Below are 17,924 nucleotides of genomic sequence, written 5' to 3'. Positions count from 1 at the left end.
GGAGTTGGAATGGGAAGGAACAAGTGTCTGAAACTGGAATCCTCGATTCCGTATAGGTCAGCCCAGGCAGCGCAAAATGAGGTGCCCCATATCTCCAATGGGATGGGTGTGGTGTCTGTTCAGACATACCAAAAAGGTATTGGATGGGACCTTTCTTTGGTCAAGCATTCTACAGGTGTAGGATACAATCTCTGCTGATGAAGACGTACCTTCCGTGGAGAATCTTGGTGGCCACCAAGATGTGGTCATGGAACATCTGGGTCTTCCCTCCTGCTCCGGGTTCCCCTACTGAATGAGGCCTGGCAGGTGTCTAGCAGGGAACGCTTGACATAACGGGATGCTTGTCTAAGAGAAAGTAGATTCAGTTCTTGGAAGAAGCATGTAAATGTGATGCCGAAAAGGCATGTGGGGAGTCACTGGGCTGCGTAGCAGAAGAGCATGACCGTGGGTGCTGGACAGCCGCGGCAGGTCCCATGTGCTGAGCACATGGCCCAGGGCAAGGCTTTATGGAGTCACGTGCCCCTTCCACGCAACAGCCAGCTGATCGCCTCAGGAATATGGCTGCCACAATTGGATGTTGCGCTTAATGGATAGGAGAAAGGGGCGGGCCCTCCTCTCTTGATCACGAGCGATTTGACTGTTCTCCCTTTTATCCGAGCAGAGTCATATTTTCGTAAGCAGCCATCCCAGCGGCGTCGGGCCAGTGGCTGTCTTGGAGTTCTGGGTCCAGGCCCTCACCAGCCAGCCCCTCTGGCACAGGGAGAAAGCCGTCCTCTGCTTGATGGATGACTTGTGCCAAGCAGCGTTCCAGTTTAACCAAGAGGACTGCGTGCAGAAGCTGCTGTACCAGCAGCACAAGGTACGGGTGAAGCCCGCTTCCTCACTTCCTAGTATCGGAGCACAACAGAGGCACAGGGGTAGCTTTTAAAATTCCTCACTCCTTATGACAGCTCAACCTGCCTTGGAACATGGATAGTTTTTCTGTAGGGTCTCTCTTTCTTTGGCATTTTTAGGTTTGTCCTTGTTCCCTAGTGCAGGACTGGGCGCATACCTTGAAAAGCAGCCAAGATGCCCGTTTGTTTGGCATGTAGATGCTGTTTGGCATCCCATTACTCTGCCATGGGGAGAACTTGTCCATTTGTGGAATGCACCTGTCTGTCTGTGGCCATGCATGGAAAAGTCTCAGCTGGAGGAACTGCCATTCCAATGGCCTTCTGCATATAATGGCTAATGTCATTATGCCCAGTGCTCCCTGATCAGTAATAATGACAGGCTTCCAACAGGGATTAGACTAATCAATGGAAGAGAAGGCTATCAGTATACCTGTTGCTGAAGAACAAGGGCAGGAGGGAGCAGTGGAACACTTGTCTTGCTTGTGGGGTCCCACTGGGGCACTTGGCTGGCCACCACGCAAACACTGTGCTGGACCAGGTGAGCCGTCCACCTGTCCAGCGTAGCGCCTCTTACGACAGCTCAGCGAGGGACAAAATACGTTCCCAGAAGTTCCATCATGGGATGTCAGATTCCAGGAGAGGCCTGCAATCCTGCCAGGCTGCCGAAATCCCCATGGCTTTTCACCCCCTATAGTCTACAGCAGCACAGTGTCTTCTCACCAGCATGCTTTGTCTCGTCCACATCTCCCAGAATGCCTTGGGCTACCACTGCGACAAGGGGCTGCTCTCTTCCTTGGTGAGCTGGATTGTGGCAGGCAACGTCACGCCTTCCTTCATCGAGGGGAACGCCAATCCTGCGCAGGTAAGGAATGCCGTCCAGCTGGCTCGCTTGCGTGTTGTCGCTCCTTGACTTCTCGCTGTAGAAAACCATCGGCTGCTGGCACGGACATGGTTGGTGGCTCTGAAGGGCCATGCAAGGGGAAGAGGCACCATCCGTTCTGCTCTTTTCCACCCTGGCAGGCTTCTCCTCATTTACTTTGCAGGTTTGGTTTGCATGGACAGTCCTGAATATGGAGTCTATATTCGAAGAAGATTCCCAACTGCGCAGAGCTGTGGAAAGGGAGTTAGTCACCAACTCTTTGACTCCTGATCAGGCCCTGAAGGTAAAACCGAAAGGTTGTCTTGTGATTAATGACCCCTCTAACCCTCCCCTCCACCTTCTAAACCTCAGTGTGGAAATTGACTTGGTGGAACAAATTTTGGAGCCCGTGTAAGAAGCCTTCTACTTTCTTGCAGAAAGTTCAGGCTCAGCTGAAGCTGCCCATAGTACCTTCTCTGCAGCGGCTGCTGATCTACCGTTGGGCTCATCAGGCGCTGGTTACTCCAGCGGATCACCCCCTCCTTCCACTCATCTGGCAGAAATTCTTCCTCCTCTACCTTCATCGCCCAGGGCCGCAGTATGGGTGAGTTTAACCTCTGGGGATGTTTGGATTTAATGGAAAAAAATCGCATGTAGAAGGTCCCAGATTCAAGCCCCCAGTTAAGACAAAGAAAAAGGGATTAGGTAGCATTGGAAGACATCTCTGTGTTGGAATCCAGGTCAAATCTAGCCAGGGAGAACAAATGGTATTGTGTTAGAAAGACAAAATGTTTGACACAGGCTTCCCCAACCTGGGTCACCCTGGATGTGTCAGAACTGAAGTGCCCGTCATTTCCAGCCTCCATGGCCAAAGGCAGCTGGTGAAACTCCAGTTTATGCTGAGTTGCCAGTTCCCTTTGAGCTACTGATCTTTTTAGGGATATAGGCTAGACAGTGGCTTTGCCAAAGTCAGTTTCTTGGCCAAAGGGGGACTAGAACCTGGATCTCCCAAATCCCAGTCCAAAGCTGTAACAGCTACACCACCCTGGCTCTCCCTTTGAAGGGTTTTTCCTTGAGTACAGGGCTTGTGTTCTCTGTGAATTGGAACTCTAACAAAGAGGCCAAATAGAGATTTAAATAGAACTGATAGTCATCACAACCACAGTAGAATTTTGCTAAAATGCATTTCAGCATCTCTTTCTTTAATAATTTTTCCCATCCAGCAGTTGGATTCATATCTCTCTTGGCTTTGTTACTTTTTATTTTATGAAACTTCACATTGCTTCACATGATCGGAAACTAAATCTTAAAGAAATGTTACAGGAAAGGATAAAATATCAAGAAAGGAGACGAAACATATCCCTGTAGGACAGAGAAAAGTCCTGGAGCTCCAAACAGTCATTTTTTCTATCTAAATATGCATAGGATTGCATTCTTTATATATAATAGTAGTTCGTTAGATGATACAGTTATTCTAAAATGTCCATCCTCTTCCGCATCTGATACTAGAAACAAATAGCGAAAATTGCCCTCTAAAGTCAGTCACAAAAGGCTATCAAAATGCCCTGGAGAAGGGAAACACCTTTGCCTTGTGCCAAAAGGATTCCAGAGTCAGTACCAGGTGTGCTTTCCTGGGGAGGTTGCCACAGAAAAGACATGTTCTGTCTCTCCCACCTTTTGAACATCTCTCAGAAAGCGCTCCTGGCAAGTCCAGGTGATCACTTTTCGACATGCTGGAGCAAGAACTGTTCACATCCCTGGTCGGGTTTGTCTGATCCAATCACCCTTGGTGGCTTGCATGAAATGGCATCTGGGTAAGGGTGGGTTGTTGCTTTGGTTATCAAACCACTGAGATGCCACGGCTGGGGGAGGGGAAGCAGGCTGTTTACACATAAGCCATTGTGTAAATTGCCACATGGGGCTTAGCAGAGTTTACTGGATGCCCCTTTGGATATGTAAGTGGCTGTGTGCAAACCCAACATCATGGGTTGCTCGTTTATTAACCACATCAGCATCCCAGCCTCTTCAGGTTTGGACAGCAGGAGTCATCAGTTGAAGCTTGATCATGTGACAGGCAGCTGTGGGTGGGTGTCTGCAAACTCAGTGTCTCAGAAAGCCAGTGTGGTGTAGTGGTTAAGAGCATAGGACTGGGACTCAGGCGATCCAGGTTCGAATCCCCACTCAGCCATGGAGCCAACTGGGTGACTTTGGGCCAGTCACAGACTCTCAGCCCAACCTACCTCACAGGGTTGTGGGGTAAGATGGAGGAGGAGAATGATGTAAGCTGCCTTGAGCCCTTTGTAGGAAAAAGACAGGATATAAATCGCAATATAAATAAATAAATTTAAGCCACCCTGGGTGATCTTGATGCAAACCAGTCATTCTTTGCAAACTCCAGTACAAATGGACCTGCTTTGCAACCTCCTGGACTTGTGGGACCTTAGTTACCCACTGACTTTCACACTTTTGAATGCTCCAAGAATTTCCCAACTGAATCAAGTATCAAGATACATGTAAAAGCACATATGTTTGAGAGGAAAGCATATCTTAGGAATGCAACTTTTGGAGAAAAATGCATTTTGAAACATGTCCTCGATTGCACACTTTTGTCAATTTTTTAAAATTTCAGGTCAGTGTAAATAAAGGATGGTGTGAAGTTTTCAGTGAACATTTCTGAAAGCAAATAGTGCCGAAATAGACATAAGTTGTCTATCCTTCCTGCATATCCTTTCATATGCCTAATGAAATGCATTGCATATCAGCACCAGTATTTAAAAATACAGTTGGCAGCTTCTTCATGCGAGGTTGCTTGTGTTGGTTGTAAATGACAAAGATTCTGCTTTCAAGGTTACCTGTAGATGGCTGCATTGGAAAAAGGTTTTTCCAAAGTCCTGCTCAGCTGAGCCTGTTAAGCGACCTGAAACAGCGACTGATCGAGGTGGCGGATTTCCACCACTCAGCCAGCAAAGCCCTCCGACCGGACAGCCTGGCTGCCGGCAGTGAAAGCTCTGTGGGAAAGGGACCCGGCAGGTCGGACCACCTGACTTCCCCTGAACTGCACAAGGAGCTTGTCAGGTAATCCGTATATGTCTAGCTTCTGTATAAAAGGCTTTGCTCGTAGATGCCATTACTTCCAGCAAATCTGCAAACGTAGCTTGCCCGGGCTGGTGCAGAATCTGAGCTGGTGCCTTGCTGCGCCATGTCTGGTCTGCATTTGAACAAGGGGTTTGGCTGGGACCCCTTCCTGGAGCTCCCTGATCCTCCAGCCCTCCTTGCCACAGGGGACTCGGGGGCTGGCAAACAGGGATGCTTGCGGGACGGCAGCAGGGCTGGCAACTCAGTTCCCATTTGGTTCTCAAGGGTTGCATTCTGGTGGAGGGGGGAGTGGAGGGGGCCGGGGCCAGGAAACCCTTTGTATTTCAGCTTCAGGGTCTCTCTGCTGGTAGGTAAAGATTTAGGAGTGGCATAGCAACCTTTTTTGGAATTGGGGTGGGGATGGGGGACCTGCATGAACGCTAGCAGAGCACAGAGTGATGGCTGCTTGGGGGAAAAGGTAGGGGCAAAGGAAGGAGCGTCGCCACTTGGGCATCCCTTCAAGGACCGGATTTGGCCCGTCGGCCTTAAGTTCAACACTGCTGCCTTCTGTTTTGCAAATGTTTTGGGGAAATATTATGGGGTGTGCAGTTCAGGCCTCTTGGGGGCCTCACTGTTCCTCAGAATGAATATGGGGACCTCCCCCCACCCCAGTCAAGGACAAATTGGCAATTGTGGACAAGCCATCATCTGTGGAAGCTATTAATTAATACATTATCATTAATAATGTACTCATAGAGGAACTGATAATCAGTTTCTGCAGAAACATAGAAACAGAGCAAGTCAGAAGGGGTCTCCTGGGCCATCTAGTCTGACCCCCCGGCTGTAGGGTTCCCTGGAATGCAGTTTGAAGTCCGTCTGTTGTGATATTTCAGCAGCCCACCATGACTTAAACTGTCCCTGGGTTCTTCCACTGATCCTGCTTGTTATGGGTGCCATTTCTTCTTGGGGGCCCACAAGCATCCTGTTGCTTATTTTGCATCTTAAGCAGAACTTGGATTTAGCTTTTTGTTGGTGGAGTTATTTTGCTTTCATTTTTTAAAAAATATTCATATTGTAGCTTTTAAAATGTTTTAAAATTGGCTTTTGAATTTTATATCCTATTTATGGCATGTTATTGTTACTGTATTTTTATTTATTTAGGCATTTCTGTACCATTTGATTAGCACAGAGCTCTCAGAACAATGTATAAAATTCCTATGGTTATTTCTCTGTTGTTGTGAACTTCCCAGAGAGCTCCAGCTGTTGGGCAGTATGGAAATAATAGCAGCAACAGTAGTATAACAGGTGAGTTTGCCTTAAAGGCCCTAGTTTAGGCTCATGCTGTGGACTTCTTTTTGCTTTTAGGCTCTTCAACATTTATGTTTTGTGGCTGGAAGAGGAGAGCTTTCAAAAAGGGAACACGTATATTCCCTCCTTACCAAAGCAGTATGATTCCCACAGGCTTGCCAGAGTCATGCAGAACCAGCAGGTAAACAGGATGGCCCTGTGGGGTGAAGGACTGTGGGCTGACAGCTGTCGAGAAACATGGCGTTCTGCCCCCATCCAGAGTAGGAGGGGCCCTTCTGAGACCTAGCACTCAAGGGCCACCTCCTCCTCCTCTGATGAAGCTTCGTGTGTGTCAAAGCAGGGGACATCCAGAGCACTTGAGCGGAGCAGACTGCCCAATGTGCAGAGCCCCCCAGAGATGCTGGACTACAGCTTCCATCATTCCAGTTCCTTCGGTGCCCAAGCAAAGAATAGCAACTGCATCAGACACCGTCTCCTGCCTTCCCTTTGCTCACCTGTGCTTTGTCTGTCTCTTGTCACACCGTAGGATTTGTGGACGGAATTCGTCAATGTTGAACGCATTCAGCTTGAGCTCCAGGAAGCACTAGACTTCTGGCTCCAAGTCAGGGTAGAATCGCATGCGGCCTCAAGCACTTTGTCAGTGCAAACCGACTTCACTAACCCTTTGCTGGGTAAGCTGACATGTAATGGTGTTGGAAACAAACAGAAAAGGTGTTGCCGATGCCTTCCTTTCAGTCCACCTTCTCCTCCAGGTGCTTCAGGCTCAGGTCCCATTTTCCTAGCCAGCACAGCTGTTGGCTGCTTTAAAGGGTTATTTAAAGAAGCCTCTCCCAAGGTAAAGCCCTCACCTGGTGCTGTTAGAGTTCAGGTGAACTAGCAAGTAGGTAGGCAGGGCTGCTGGGAGGGTGCACTGGAGTCAGCCTGAAACTTGTGCTGCTCTGTGACCTAGGGCAGAGGGTGTCCTTTCTGCTGCTTTGCCTTTGGGGAGGGCTGTGCCGGGCAGAGGGTGTCCTTTCTGCTGCTGTGTCTTTGGGGAGGGCTGTGCCGGGCAGAGGGTGTCCTTTCTGCTTCTTTGTCTTTGGAGGGCTGTGCAGCCTCATTCACATCAACCTCTGTGAACTGGAACCACATCTGTAACTTTCCATGAATGTGGAAGTAGCTGTAAAAAAGTAGATCACCATTCTAATTTGCCATGTTTTAAAAGTGGGTATTTGTGCATTTGACGGACGTTCTAAATGCATCATTATATTACTATTTCTTCTATATGAGACAATTGCCAAAGCTGCCAGGCTGCTTTAAACATGGGAGGGTTGTTTTTCTTAGGTGTGCAACGTTTTCCAGGTGCAAATGTTTTACAAACAGCATTGATGGTTCAGGAGGCCAGAGTCGATGATGCGCGTTTTGTGTCTCTCCTCTTCCAGCCAAAGAAAGAATTACCAGCAGTTTAAAGAAGTACGAGGCTCCCCAGCCTTCTCTTCCTCTTCAGCCAATGAAGGCTCCAGTCCCTGTTGTTCCTGCGGCTAGTTTGGTAAATCAAGCGGAAGCCAAAGAACTAATCCGTGCCAGCCTGAGCATCCTGCAGCACCACGCCAAGTGAGAGGGGGGGTTGTTGCTGTGTTTGGGCTCCTCTCCCCTCAGCTCCACTTTGTATGTGATTACTGCCCCCACCCCCACTGCTCCCCACCCTTCTGACGTACTTTTTTTCCTTTGGACTGGGAGAATTGCTCCCACAGTCCTGTATGTAGCGCCCAGCGCTTCATACAGCCTGGCACACTGGTCTCCCCGTGCATCCCTCTGTGCTTTCCTGGATGCACCACCCCAGCTGAAAAAATTCCAGATGCCCCGTAGCCTAAAAGCTTGACAAAATTGCGAGTCAGTGCTTTGTGGTAAATGCCTGGGTCGTTGCTTTTTCAGATCCGCAGCCCTCCGAGAGTCCCAGCACGTCGCTTTCAACAACGAGATCCTGGACACACTGCCAAAGCTTTACACCAACCGAGAAGAACAAATCACCCTCCAGCTGGAGTGTCGCGGCAGCTCCGGCAAAAGTTGCCAGGGAGCAGCTCTTGTAGCAGTCCAGGTTGGAACAGAAATCCCTCTTCCGTTCCCTTTGAGGTCCTCTGCACCCCCCTACTTCCTCCACACTATAGGGAGGGGCTGCAGCTTAGTGATAGATATACAGACTTATACTCCGAGAATGTTTCTCAATGGCACCTTCTCAGATGGGAGAGGAAATAGGTGAGGTGCCACAGGACTCAGTCCTGGGCACAGGGCTGTTCAACAGTTTTATTAATGACTTGGATGAAGAAATGCAGGGAATGATGATCAGATTTGCAGAGGATGCAAAATTGGGTTTGACAGCTGATTGGGTGGGAAGACAGCAACGGAATGCAAAGTGGACGGAATAGGCTGGAGGGCTCAGCTGAAAGCAGCAGAATGAAATTCAGCAGGGACAGATGCCAAGCCCTACCCATGGGGAAAGAGGACCAAATGCACAGGTACAAGATGGGAGATACTTGGCTCAACGATGCTGCAAGTGAGAAGGATCGTGGGACTGTTGTAGAGCACAGGGCGAATACGAGTCAAAATGGGATGTGGCTGCGAAAGGGGCAGATGCTATTTTAGGCGGCTTTAATGGAGGTACCACTTCCAAATCACGTGAAGTGCTAGCTCCCCTTTGCTCAGCACCGGTTGGTTGGATGGTTGGTTATTTATTTATTTAAAACATTTTTATGCCGCCCCCATCGCAACGAAGCCTCAGGGCGGCTCACAACAGGATGCAAAGTACATAAATACATAAATAATAACAATATGACAGTTAAAAAAGTTTTTAAAAAGCCCCCGGTGCATCTCGGCTAAAAATTTAAAATCCTATTATGCGGTTAGGCCTCATCTGGAGTCCTGTGTCCCGTTCTGGGCACCACAGTTGAAGAAAGATGCAGGGAAGCTGGGAAGGGTTCAGAGGAGGGTGACAGGGGTGATGCGAGGACCCTTGCATCACGAGGAGAGGTGGAAAGAGCTGGGCATGTTTAGCCTTGAGAAGAGAAAACTGAGGGGAGATATGATAATTCCCTACAAATACCTGAAAGACTGTTACAAAGAGGAAGGACAGGATCTCCTCTCAGTCATCTCAGAGCATGGAGTAATGGACTCAAGTTATAGGAAACCAGGTTACGGCTAGAGACCTTACTGTGAGAACAGCATGACAATGGAACCCATGACCTGGGGGGCTTTTGGGCTCTCCCACACTGGAGGCATTCAAGAGGCAGCTGGACAGCCCTCTGCCAGGGATGCTTGAACTTGCAGTCCTGCATTGAGCAGGAAGTTGGACTCGAAGGCCTTATAAAGATAAAAGTTTTCCCTTGACGTTAAGTCCAGTCATGTCTGACTCTAGGAGGCGGTGCTCATCTCCGTTTCCCAGCCGAGGGAGCCAGCGTTTAAACCACTGTGCTACCTGCATCCCTGCCGATGGCCTTATAGGCCCCTTTTAACTCTGTATTCTAGGATTCTCTGATCCTGGCAAGCAGGTGGTCCCAGGTTCACTCTGGTCTGGGCATCCACAGGGGAGTCAGATCATGGGAAGAAACCTGTCTTGGCCTCAGAACCTGGATGGCTGCTGCCGTGCCGAGTAGATCAAGCTCTCTCCAAGTAGAACCCATGGGTAGCTGCCAAGGTGCCTTGTCCCTCCCACTTTTTAAAAATCAACACATTTTCTTATCAGCAACTGGGATTGCTGTGAAATAGATCTCTGTTTGTGTTTAGAAGTGTAGGTGTGTTCAGAGGAGCAGTTTAGTGTGTTGAGGCTTGGATCTCATCTCTGCCCCATGCTCAAGATTTTGGGCAGATTACCTGTTCTTTGCCTCACTTCCTATAGAAGCCATTTTGTGATAGTGCCCAAGGCAAGCTCTCTAATTGCCAGGTGTGCCCACAGCTTCAAAGGATTTGCTAGACCTGGAGTAGAAAATACCAGAATAGATGAACCAATATGTTATACTTGAACCAATAGATAATTGTGTGTGAGAGAGAAAGCAGCATTTTTATATTTTCGTTGTCATTTGCTTATGTGTAGCCATGAGGACTTAGACACGGACTCCTATTCCTTTTAAAAAGGAAATTCAGTTTCTCAAAATTGTAGAGGGGGGATCCTGTATCGTTTGATCCACATTTGGGCCGCTGTGATTAAAAGAAAGGTGCTACAGTTAGCTAGTTACTTTAGGGCCTGTGGATAATTTAAGTTACCTCCTGTTTAAGTTTGAAGGAAAGCACAAAAATGACACAATCGATCAGCAGCTTCACGCTCTGAAGAAAGAAGTGAGACACCTACAAGCGGAAGCCACAAAACCTCCTCCTTTGAGAGTTGTGGAAGCTGCCGTTCACACAGAAAACTTTATCACGTGAGTCGCTTGGGTCTTGTTTTGCTTCTGCCATGGGGCCTTGGTGCGCCTGTCTTTCTGACGTTGTGGTATTTATTTATTTATTAAAAACTTTTGTATGCCATCCTATTATACAAGATCTCAGGACGGCTTACAATATTTAAAAGAACAATTAAAACAACAATTTCAATAAATAACAGAACAGAACAATAAATCACAGAACAAACAAGAGCGACTGAACTTAAAAGCTTTTAAAATACTGTTTAAATAAAAATGTTTTGGCCTGGCGCCGAAAAGAGTATAAACTTGGTGCCAGGCATACCTCTCTGGGGAGGACATTCCAGAGTCTGGGCGCCACAGCAGAGAAGGCCCTACTCCGAGTTGATGGCCTTTTTACCTCTCTTAGGGTTCCCTGAGTAGGGCTTCTCCCATAGATCTTAAGGGGCGTGCCTTCAGGTATGCAGGTGGATCGAGCCCACTGCCTCTGCCCAGCACCATTCTTGGTCTGCCTTTCTAAGGAGTGACTGTCCCAAGATTTAAGATCAGTTGGGCATGCTTTGCTTGCATTTCTCTTGAAACTGGCCCATTGGGAGTATCATCATCTTCATCACCACCACCGCCACCAGCACCACCACCACATTTCTGTGCTGCCCATAGCTGAAGCTCTCTGAGCAGGTCACAACATTAAGTCACCCATCCAGATTTCAACCTGGCCTGACCCTGTTTAGCTTCCAAAATCAGGCAGTATCAGGCTCTTCAGGCTAAGTTGCACAGTTCCTACCACATGGGGCAGGGCCCTTTCTGTGGCAGCACCCTGCTTGTGGAACTCACATCCAGCAGACAGTTCTTTCATGCCACTGTCATTTATTGGTCTGTTGCGTTTCTGAAGCACCCAATGGCCAAAGCTCACTGTGACGTTTACAGTAATTAAAACCATAAATTAATGAAAGGTGCTAACAGAACTCTGAAATGACAGTATAACATCAGAACAGGAGCCAAAACTAAACCCAAGCCTGCAGAGGCAAAAGGCATCCTAGGCAGGAAAACCATCCCCTCGGAAATTGCTTTCAGGATGTTCATGGGTCTCTCGGGACCCACTGAGAGAACTGTAGTCGTTCAGTAGTTTGCCTGTTAGGTGCTGAGCACGTGCAGAGTTGCCCTGCTGGCATATGCAGCCCTGAACGGGTTGGGACTGGGCCTTTGGCAGATCGCCTTCCCCAAAGCGGACTGGTACACTCATTGCGATCGTTGAAGAAGGCACGGTGGGTTGCACCGTAAGCTCCAGGCTGCCATCTTGCAATCTGCCACTAGGTAGTGGACCTTCTCAGTGGTGGCACCCACCTTATGTAATAACCTCACAACTGGCATTCAAGAGGTGCCACCTCTAGCATGCTTGAAGTGCCACCGAAGGACCGTTTGTTTACCTAGATCTTCCCTGAGTGAGTTTGCTGCTCTGTTTATTTGTGTTAACATTGTCATTAAGGTTTACATAACATTTTAGCAATCGTGCTTTAATTGTAGAGTAATGTAAATCATAATGTATTTCAGTGTATTTAATTTTCTTGTAAACACCTTTAAGAGGGTCAGAGATATATGTGTCTATTAAATAAAATGATTAAAATATTCTACCAGCCTTGTAAATTTGTCCGCAAATGTTGCCATTGGCATGATGTTTAAATTAATCAGCCAAGGGGACCGTGCCCCATGTTTTTGTGCTTGTCTGTGCTGGGGCAGAAGTCCTTCACCCTGTAGCTACCTGGAAACCAACCCTGCAGTCCAAGGATCGGTAAGGTGATTTTGCCACTTGCCAAGCACATGGAATTCTCTGTAGCTTATGGGATCAGGTGACTTCTGAATGAATGCTTGAACTTCTTAGTGAATAAATGACCATCACCTTGTTAAAAAAATTGTGATGACTGGTACCCTTCACTTAAATATTCTTCAATCTCCCTCCGCCTCCACACAGAGCTTTAATCAACAGCTACAGGCTTCAGTCTGTGCCTGGGATTCACCGAGTTGGGATCAAGCTGTTTTTCACAGTGGTGGAATTTGTGTGTGATGAAACCCAGCGCCACCCACCTACCCGGCAGTTCTTCACCTCTTGCGTCGAGGTCCTGGGCCAGGTACGCTGCTTTGGGACGCATCTCGTTTGCTGTTCAGCCACTGCAGTTTTGACTCCGACTTCTACTGAGAAGTGTTTTTCAAAAATTATTCTAAAACATGAGTTCAGTAATAGAGGGTTCATGGATGTATTTCGGAGAATGAGATAGGGAGAGCTCTCTCTCAGAGCACATGGGAATCTGTATCAGTGTCGGGGGACATTTGATTTGCTGGTTGGTTGTGGCTTAGTTGAAGAAAACACAAAAAGGTTCATTAAGAAACCTTTAATTGGTGAAACTTCCAGCTTTGGAATGCATGGTTTTTAGGTGCAATTTATGAATGTGTAGACACCTGTATGTTTGGACTGCCTTTGCTGAAGCCTACGGCATAGTTATCTTTTCATGCCTTGGTACATATAAAACTATATCAGATAGGGTATCCAGTATATGTGTATTGCAATAGATTTACTTAAGTTTTTGGTAACAACGTTGCAACTGTGTATTTTATTCCCCCACCATTTTTTTCTTCATCCTGGTTAAGGGCTTTTGTGCAAAGTCATCCTGACTAGCCCATCCCTTGTTGGGGGAACTGAAGCAGACGCTCTGCAGTTGAAACATGGGAGAGCTTTCCGCATGAAATGAAAGCGTATAGGTCCTCTAGGCTGTGTCTCTTCTGAATGAGCTCCTGTATCCCAAAATCTCTCCAGGTGTTCATAGCAGGAAGCCCATCTGAGTGCAAGCCAGTGCTCCAGGCCATTCTGAAGAACCGACGGCTCTGCACCCTCGTGGCACCTTATTTTACCCCCGCCGCCTCCCCAGCAGAGTTTGTCAACTTGTACGAGAAGGTTGTGTCTTTCCTTGGCGCTGATGACAGCAGTGATGTCATTTTCATGCTGCTCACAAAGGCAAGACTCTCACAGGCTCCGTTTATGCACAGCTGCTACTTCCTGGGGCTCTCTCTCTTTTTAAATGAGGGCAGAGATGGGGAAGGGCTGCAGCCAATTTGAGCTGTAGCAGAGCATTCGTGTTTCCCTCCACCCACCACTGAATGCCTGTGTGCTCCCCCACACTGAGAACAACCACCAAGATTTCAGTGTGTGTGAACAGTGAATCAGGTCTCCCAAGAAAAGAGCTCCACCCAGAGGTGTTGACCCTCTTTCAGCCAGAGGAGTTCAGGGAAGCTCTTGTGGGCTGTCGTCCAGCAACAAGCAAGGCTGATGGCAAAAGGGTGGGACCACAGGCAAAGAAAATCAGCAGGATTGAGAGTAAAAATCTTCCATCCCGTAAACTAAGCTGTAGGACAGGCATGCCAGCCTATCAGAATGAAAGGACAACGTGCAAACTGGAGAAAAGAAGTGGGGCCGGAGAAGAGGCACGGTCCTCAGCTCTGCTTTATCCTCCTGTAGCTTGAGCTTTGTTTGGTCGGAATGCCCTCCCTTTCTCTTCTGTCTGGTCCGCCGTCCTCGGGGCAACTCTTGTCCTTCCTTCCTTGTTCTAGTTTGACCTCCTGCAGTGGCTGAACAGCTCCAAGCCGCTGCTGTCCGAGCGCACCAGACTTCTGGAGTCCATCCATTTGGCTCTCAAGGCCTGTGGCTTTCAGCCCGAGAAAGACGTTCTGATGCCCTTCTCTGTCTTCTGTGCGCACTGGACGTGCCTCCTCTGCTACCAGTTCCCTGACCATTACAGCAGCGTCCTCAGGTTGCTCGTGGAAAGTAAGTACCACCTGATGGACACCACCGTAAATCTGGCCCTTGGCTGCACCCAGCACCCTGTTCCCCATGGGGGCAGCCAGACACCCGCAGGGAGGCCCAGGAGCAAGGCTGGCAAACGGCATCCTTTTCCCGTGGTTGCCTCCAGCAATATGGAAACGTTTCTGATTCTACAGAGAGGATTTTTTGGGCTTGTGTAAATTATGCAAATCAAGAGACGCAATAGAGCTTTTTTTTTATGACTTATTCTGCAGAGTCTTTTTACGACTTACTCTGCTTCTCCTCATCTTGGTGAGCAGAAGTTGCTGCCGAGAGCTGACCATCGCCTTGAGCTACTCCTCTGGCTTTTGAGAGTTTAGCATGCGTTGGTCCCACACACTTTCAAGCGTCTTCATAAGGGCTAGAAACTTGCTGCATTGTTTTATGGCAGGAGTGAGGCGCCTGTGGCCTGCCAGGAGTTGAACTACAAGTCCCGTCAGCCTGAAGCAGCATGGCTACTGGGCAGGAATGATGGGTGTTGTATTCAAACCCTTGGGGGGTGGGTCCCTGATTTCTGCCTCCTCCCCCAGTTCAAAATAACTAATTCTAGACTGTAATTCAACTTTTCCCAAGCCTGGTGCCTCCCACCTGTGTATAACTACACCATTATGCTGCATGATAGGAATGGTAGTCCAGAATACCTTGTGGAGGGCACTGGGTTGTGTAAGACTGTGGCAATGGAATTCTAATGAATGAGACGCGTTACTGAATGAGCTGGAATTGACCCCTCAGGTTCCTTGGACCAGCTGCTGAGTCCAGACTGTTGGAAGGTTTCCCTTAAGGCCTTGGGTTGTACTTCCACGGCAGATAAAAAGGATGCTGGGAAGGAGGAGACCAGCGAGAGCATCACCTCACACATTTTTGTAGAAACTTTTCTGTCTGCAGAACAGGTGGGTGACCGGTGGGCGGTGCAGCGTCTCTGGGAAGGGTCTTGGGCCGCATCCCTGTCGCTGAGCTCGGCAGGCAGCCCGAGCACGCCTGGCTTGTTTCGCTCACTGAGCCGTGTTTGGCCGCTGTGAGTGGAAGGTGAGGCCTGTCCCTGACCCTGGGTCTCCGGAGGATGCTAAGGGCAATTGTGACAAGTCCTGGACTGGTGCTAACGGCGGGGCATTCTGGGAAGCAGCAGCAGCGGCAGTGTCTGAACCACAAGGCAGGCATTTCCGCGGCCCAGGGGGCATCCCCATTTTACGAGATCGGTGGGTAGCTGGGGTGGGAAAGACCCTGTGCCCAAGCGTTGCTTGTCCCGAAATTTCCTAGAGTGCAAGGCCTTAGGAAAGTGGTATCTAAGGCAGAATGTGTAGACTGAGATGTACTGGTGGCATCTCTGGGTGCTTGGCAGAAGATTGGCAAAAAGCTTGACTCCCAACAGCTGAAAAAGAGGTCAATTACAAGCCAAACGGCACATTGTGTAATATATCTGCCAGGCAGCCAGAAAATCTCTCCCCGTTTTGCAGGTCCATTGATTAAATAACATTTGATTTATTAAATAAATTAAATGACTCTGTCATCCAAAAAAGTGTGTGTGTGAGAGAGGCAGGCATTTTTGTCTTTTGAGGGGGTGTGGAAGGAATTCTCAGCTTTTCCTCTGGAGTGCAAGTGGTACTCCAGGAGAGCTGGGATGTGAAAGAGCAGCACCATGTTTCTTTCACTGGGAGAAGAAAGCTTTGCTTCCACTCGCTGTAGGAGCAGCCGTCTTTTCCCCAAAACAAAAACCTACCTTAGAATACTCCTGGGAACAGCACTGTACTGTGATGTAGCTCGGTTCCTTGTGGGCACTCCTAAGATGAAGAACACTGGTATTGTTGCCTGCCGCTCTGCCGTTGCTTGATGTGTTGGTGGCAAACTGTTTTCCCTCAGTTAAATGAAAACTGCGTCCTTCTGCCGCCCTGCATCTGTCCTTCCCCATGAATAATACAAGAATTTTGCTTGATCAGAGCATCACAAAAGCGTTTGGAAGCCATCTCTCCCTTGCCATCCTCTGAAATGCCAGGAAAAATAAATCTGGGTTGCATATTCAGCCATGAAGTTCACTGGATGACTTTGTGAAAGTGCTTAAGGTGGCTCTCCCTGAGCTCCACAAGCAAAGGATTGGATGAACACATTATAGCCACGTTTATGGTAAAAACTACCAGCTCACGGCACTTACTTTTAGAGAGGGGACTGCCAGGGCCTGAAAGCGGCTTTGAGCTTTAAACTTTAAGTTCTGAAATGGTTCACACAGCCCAACCGTTGCCAACTTGGTGCCCTCTATACGTGTTGGTTGTGCTGGAAGGAATGATGGGCATTGCAGTCCAACAGATCTGTACTGCTGGGGTCAGAAGAGGCTGATGTACCCTGTGGCAGAGGAAGGTCACTAGTGGTCTTAGAAGTGGGATGGTGAACCGCACTCCACCACATCTTCCCAAATTCGCCCATCCTTTTCTCCTCTTCCTCCCCCTCCCCCACCCCACAGGTCATGGAGACAATAGACTGGCTTTCAGACTACTTCTTAAAGCTGCGCTTGTCTTCGCGAGACGTCCAGAGCTTTGGGCTGTTCTCAAAGTGGACTCCGTACATCGCTGAAGTGCAGTGCTTCATGGAGCATCTTGTCAACCGCCTGGTTGATGCGGAATCTTCCGGCTTATCGCAGGAGCCCGTAGGCAGCAGCAGAGTTCTGGCAGGTAAGTCACAGGACCCGGGTGATGGTGGCGTGGGGCAGTGTTGCAGGCTCAAAGAGCTCTCAAGACTGATACCAGGAGAAAGCTCCAGGTGGGGAGTCCACCCAAACCTTGGGTCCGGGTAGAGTCCAGCAACATCTGTTTGTTTGGCGATCTCTTTTGCCCTGCTGCTCAATGACGAAGGTTCCTCAAGAGGCTTCTTGAACTGAGTGAAAAAAACAGTCTCTTCCAAAGTCTTGCAGTCGAAAAGATGGGTCATGAGAGGAAAAATGGATGAGCACAGAGGAGGAAAAAAGCAAACATGGGGATTGGTTCTTGAAGTAAAGATAATAAACCAGCTGGAATGGAAACAGATCAGGGGAGGAAGGAGCCAGATGTGTCTTAGCAGAGCAGGTGGAATGGCCCTGCTTCCCATCTCCCTTCCTGCTTCTCCTGCTTGACTTCAGATTGTGTTCCTCCTGAGCTAATAGAAAGGGGGACAATATATTTGTTGCAATTATATCCCAGTGCTCCTCTGGGCAGCTCAAGACAGCCTCCACAGCATTCATTTAGAGGCCTCCATCCAGGGACTGACTTGATCAGAGCTGCTTAGCATCACTGCAGTATCATGTGGGAGCACAAGACCTCTGAAGGCCCTGAGGCTGGGAAACCTGCCTTTCCAGGGGCCTTCAGCCACCGCTCCAGACACCAAACTGGACCCGTTTCCTGGGCGAAGAAAAGCCAGACGAGTGCAGATCATCGAAACAATGGTTGCTCAGAGGCCGAGTGCATGCTCCATCCCATATATCCCCAGTTGAATGGATCTTCTTTTGCCTTTGATCTCAGTCGTTCTGGACTGTGGGCTGGGGGATGGATGCAGCCCTAAAGCAGCTATGCCTGTTTAAATGGCAGCCCCGTCCTGTTCATGTGTGCTCA

At 48.7% G+C, this 17,924-nt stretch overlaps 1 protein-coding gene across 2 annotated transcripts in view; it reads left to right on the top strand.

Annotated features, from left to right (window-relative positions):
- The window catches only part of EPG5 (ectopic P-granules autophagy protein 5 homolog), a 66,033-nt gene that overhangs the window by 29,387 nt on the left and 18,722 nt on the right, over positions 1 to 17,924 (top strand). For both annotated transcript variants that reach the window (XM_044431077.1, XM_044431078.1), the window contains exons 19-33: positions 662 to 859; positions 1,645 to 1,755; positions 1,937 to 2,056; positions 2,190 to 2,356; positions 4,600 to 4,827; positions 6,193 to 6,316; positions 6,662 to 6,806; positions 7,557 to 7,728; positions 8,050 to 8,212; positions 10,384 to 10,526; positions 12,472 to 12,628; positions 13,312 to 13,509; positions 14,103 to 14,316; positions 15,085 to 15,242; positions 16,805 to 17,012. In XM_044431077.1, coding sequence (XP_044287012.1) covers positions 662 to 859; positions 1,645 to 1,755; positions 1,937 to 2,056; positions 2,190 to 2,356; positions 4,600 to 4,827; positions 6,193 to 6,316; positions 6,662 to 6,806; positions 7,557 to 7,728; positions 8,050 to 8,212; positions 10,384 to 10,526; positions 12,472 to 12,628; positions 13,312 to 13,509; positions 14,103 to 14,316; positions 15,085 to 15,242; positions 16,805 to 17,012 — 2,506 coding nt within the window. The remainder of the gene's footprint in view (positions 1 to 661; positions 860 to 1,644; positions 1,756 to 1,936; positions 2,057 to 2,189; positions 2,357 to 4,599; positions 4,828 to 6,192; positions 6,317 to 6,661; positions 6,807 to 7,556; positions 7,729 to 8,049; positions 8,213 to 10,383; positions 10,527 to 12,471; positions 12,629 to 13,311; positions 13,510 to 14,102; positions 14,317 to 15,084; positions 15,243 to 16,804; positions 17,013 to 17,924) is intronic.

The sequence above is a fragment of the Varanus komodoensis genome, unplaced genomic scaffold (genome assembly GCF_004798865.1).
Source record: "Varanus komodoensis strain SLA01 unplaced genomic scaffold, ASM479886v1 scaffold22, whole genome shotgun sequence".
In the NCBI taxonomy this organism is placed as follows: Eukaryota; Metazoa; Chordata; class Lepidosauria; order Squamata; family Varanidae; genus Varanus; species Varanus komodoensis.
The sequence above is the reverse complement of the archived record's forward strand: the minus strand, read 5'-3'. Positions and strand labels throughout refer to the sequence as shown.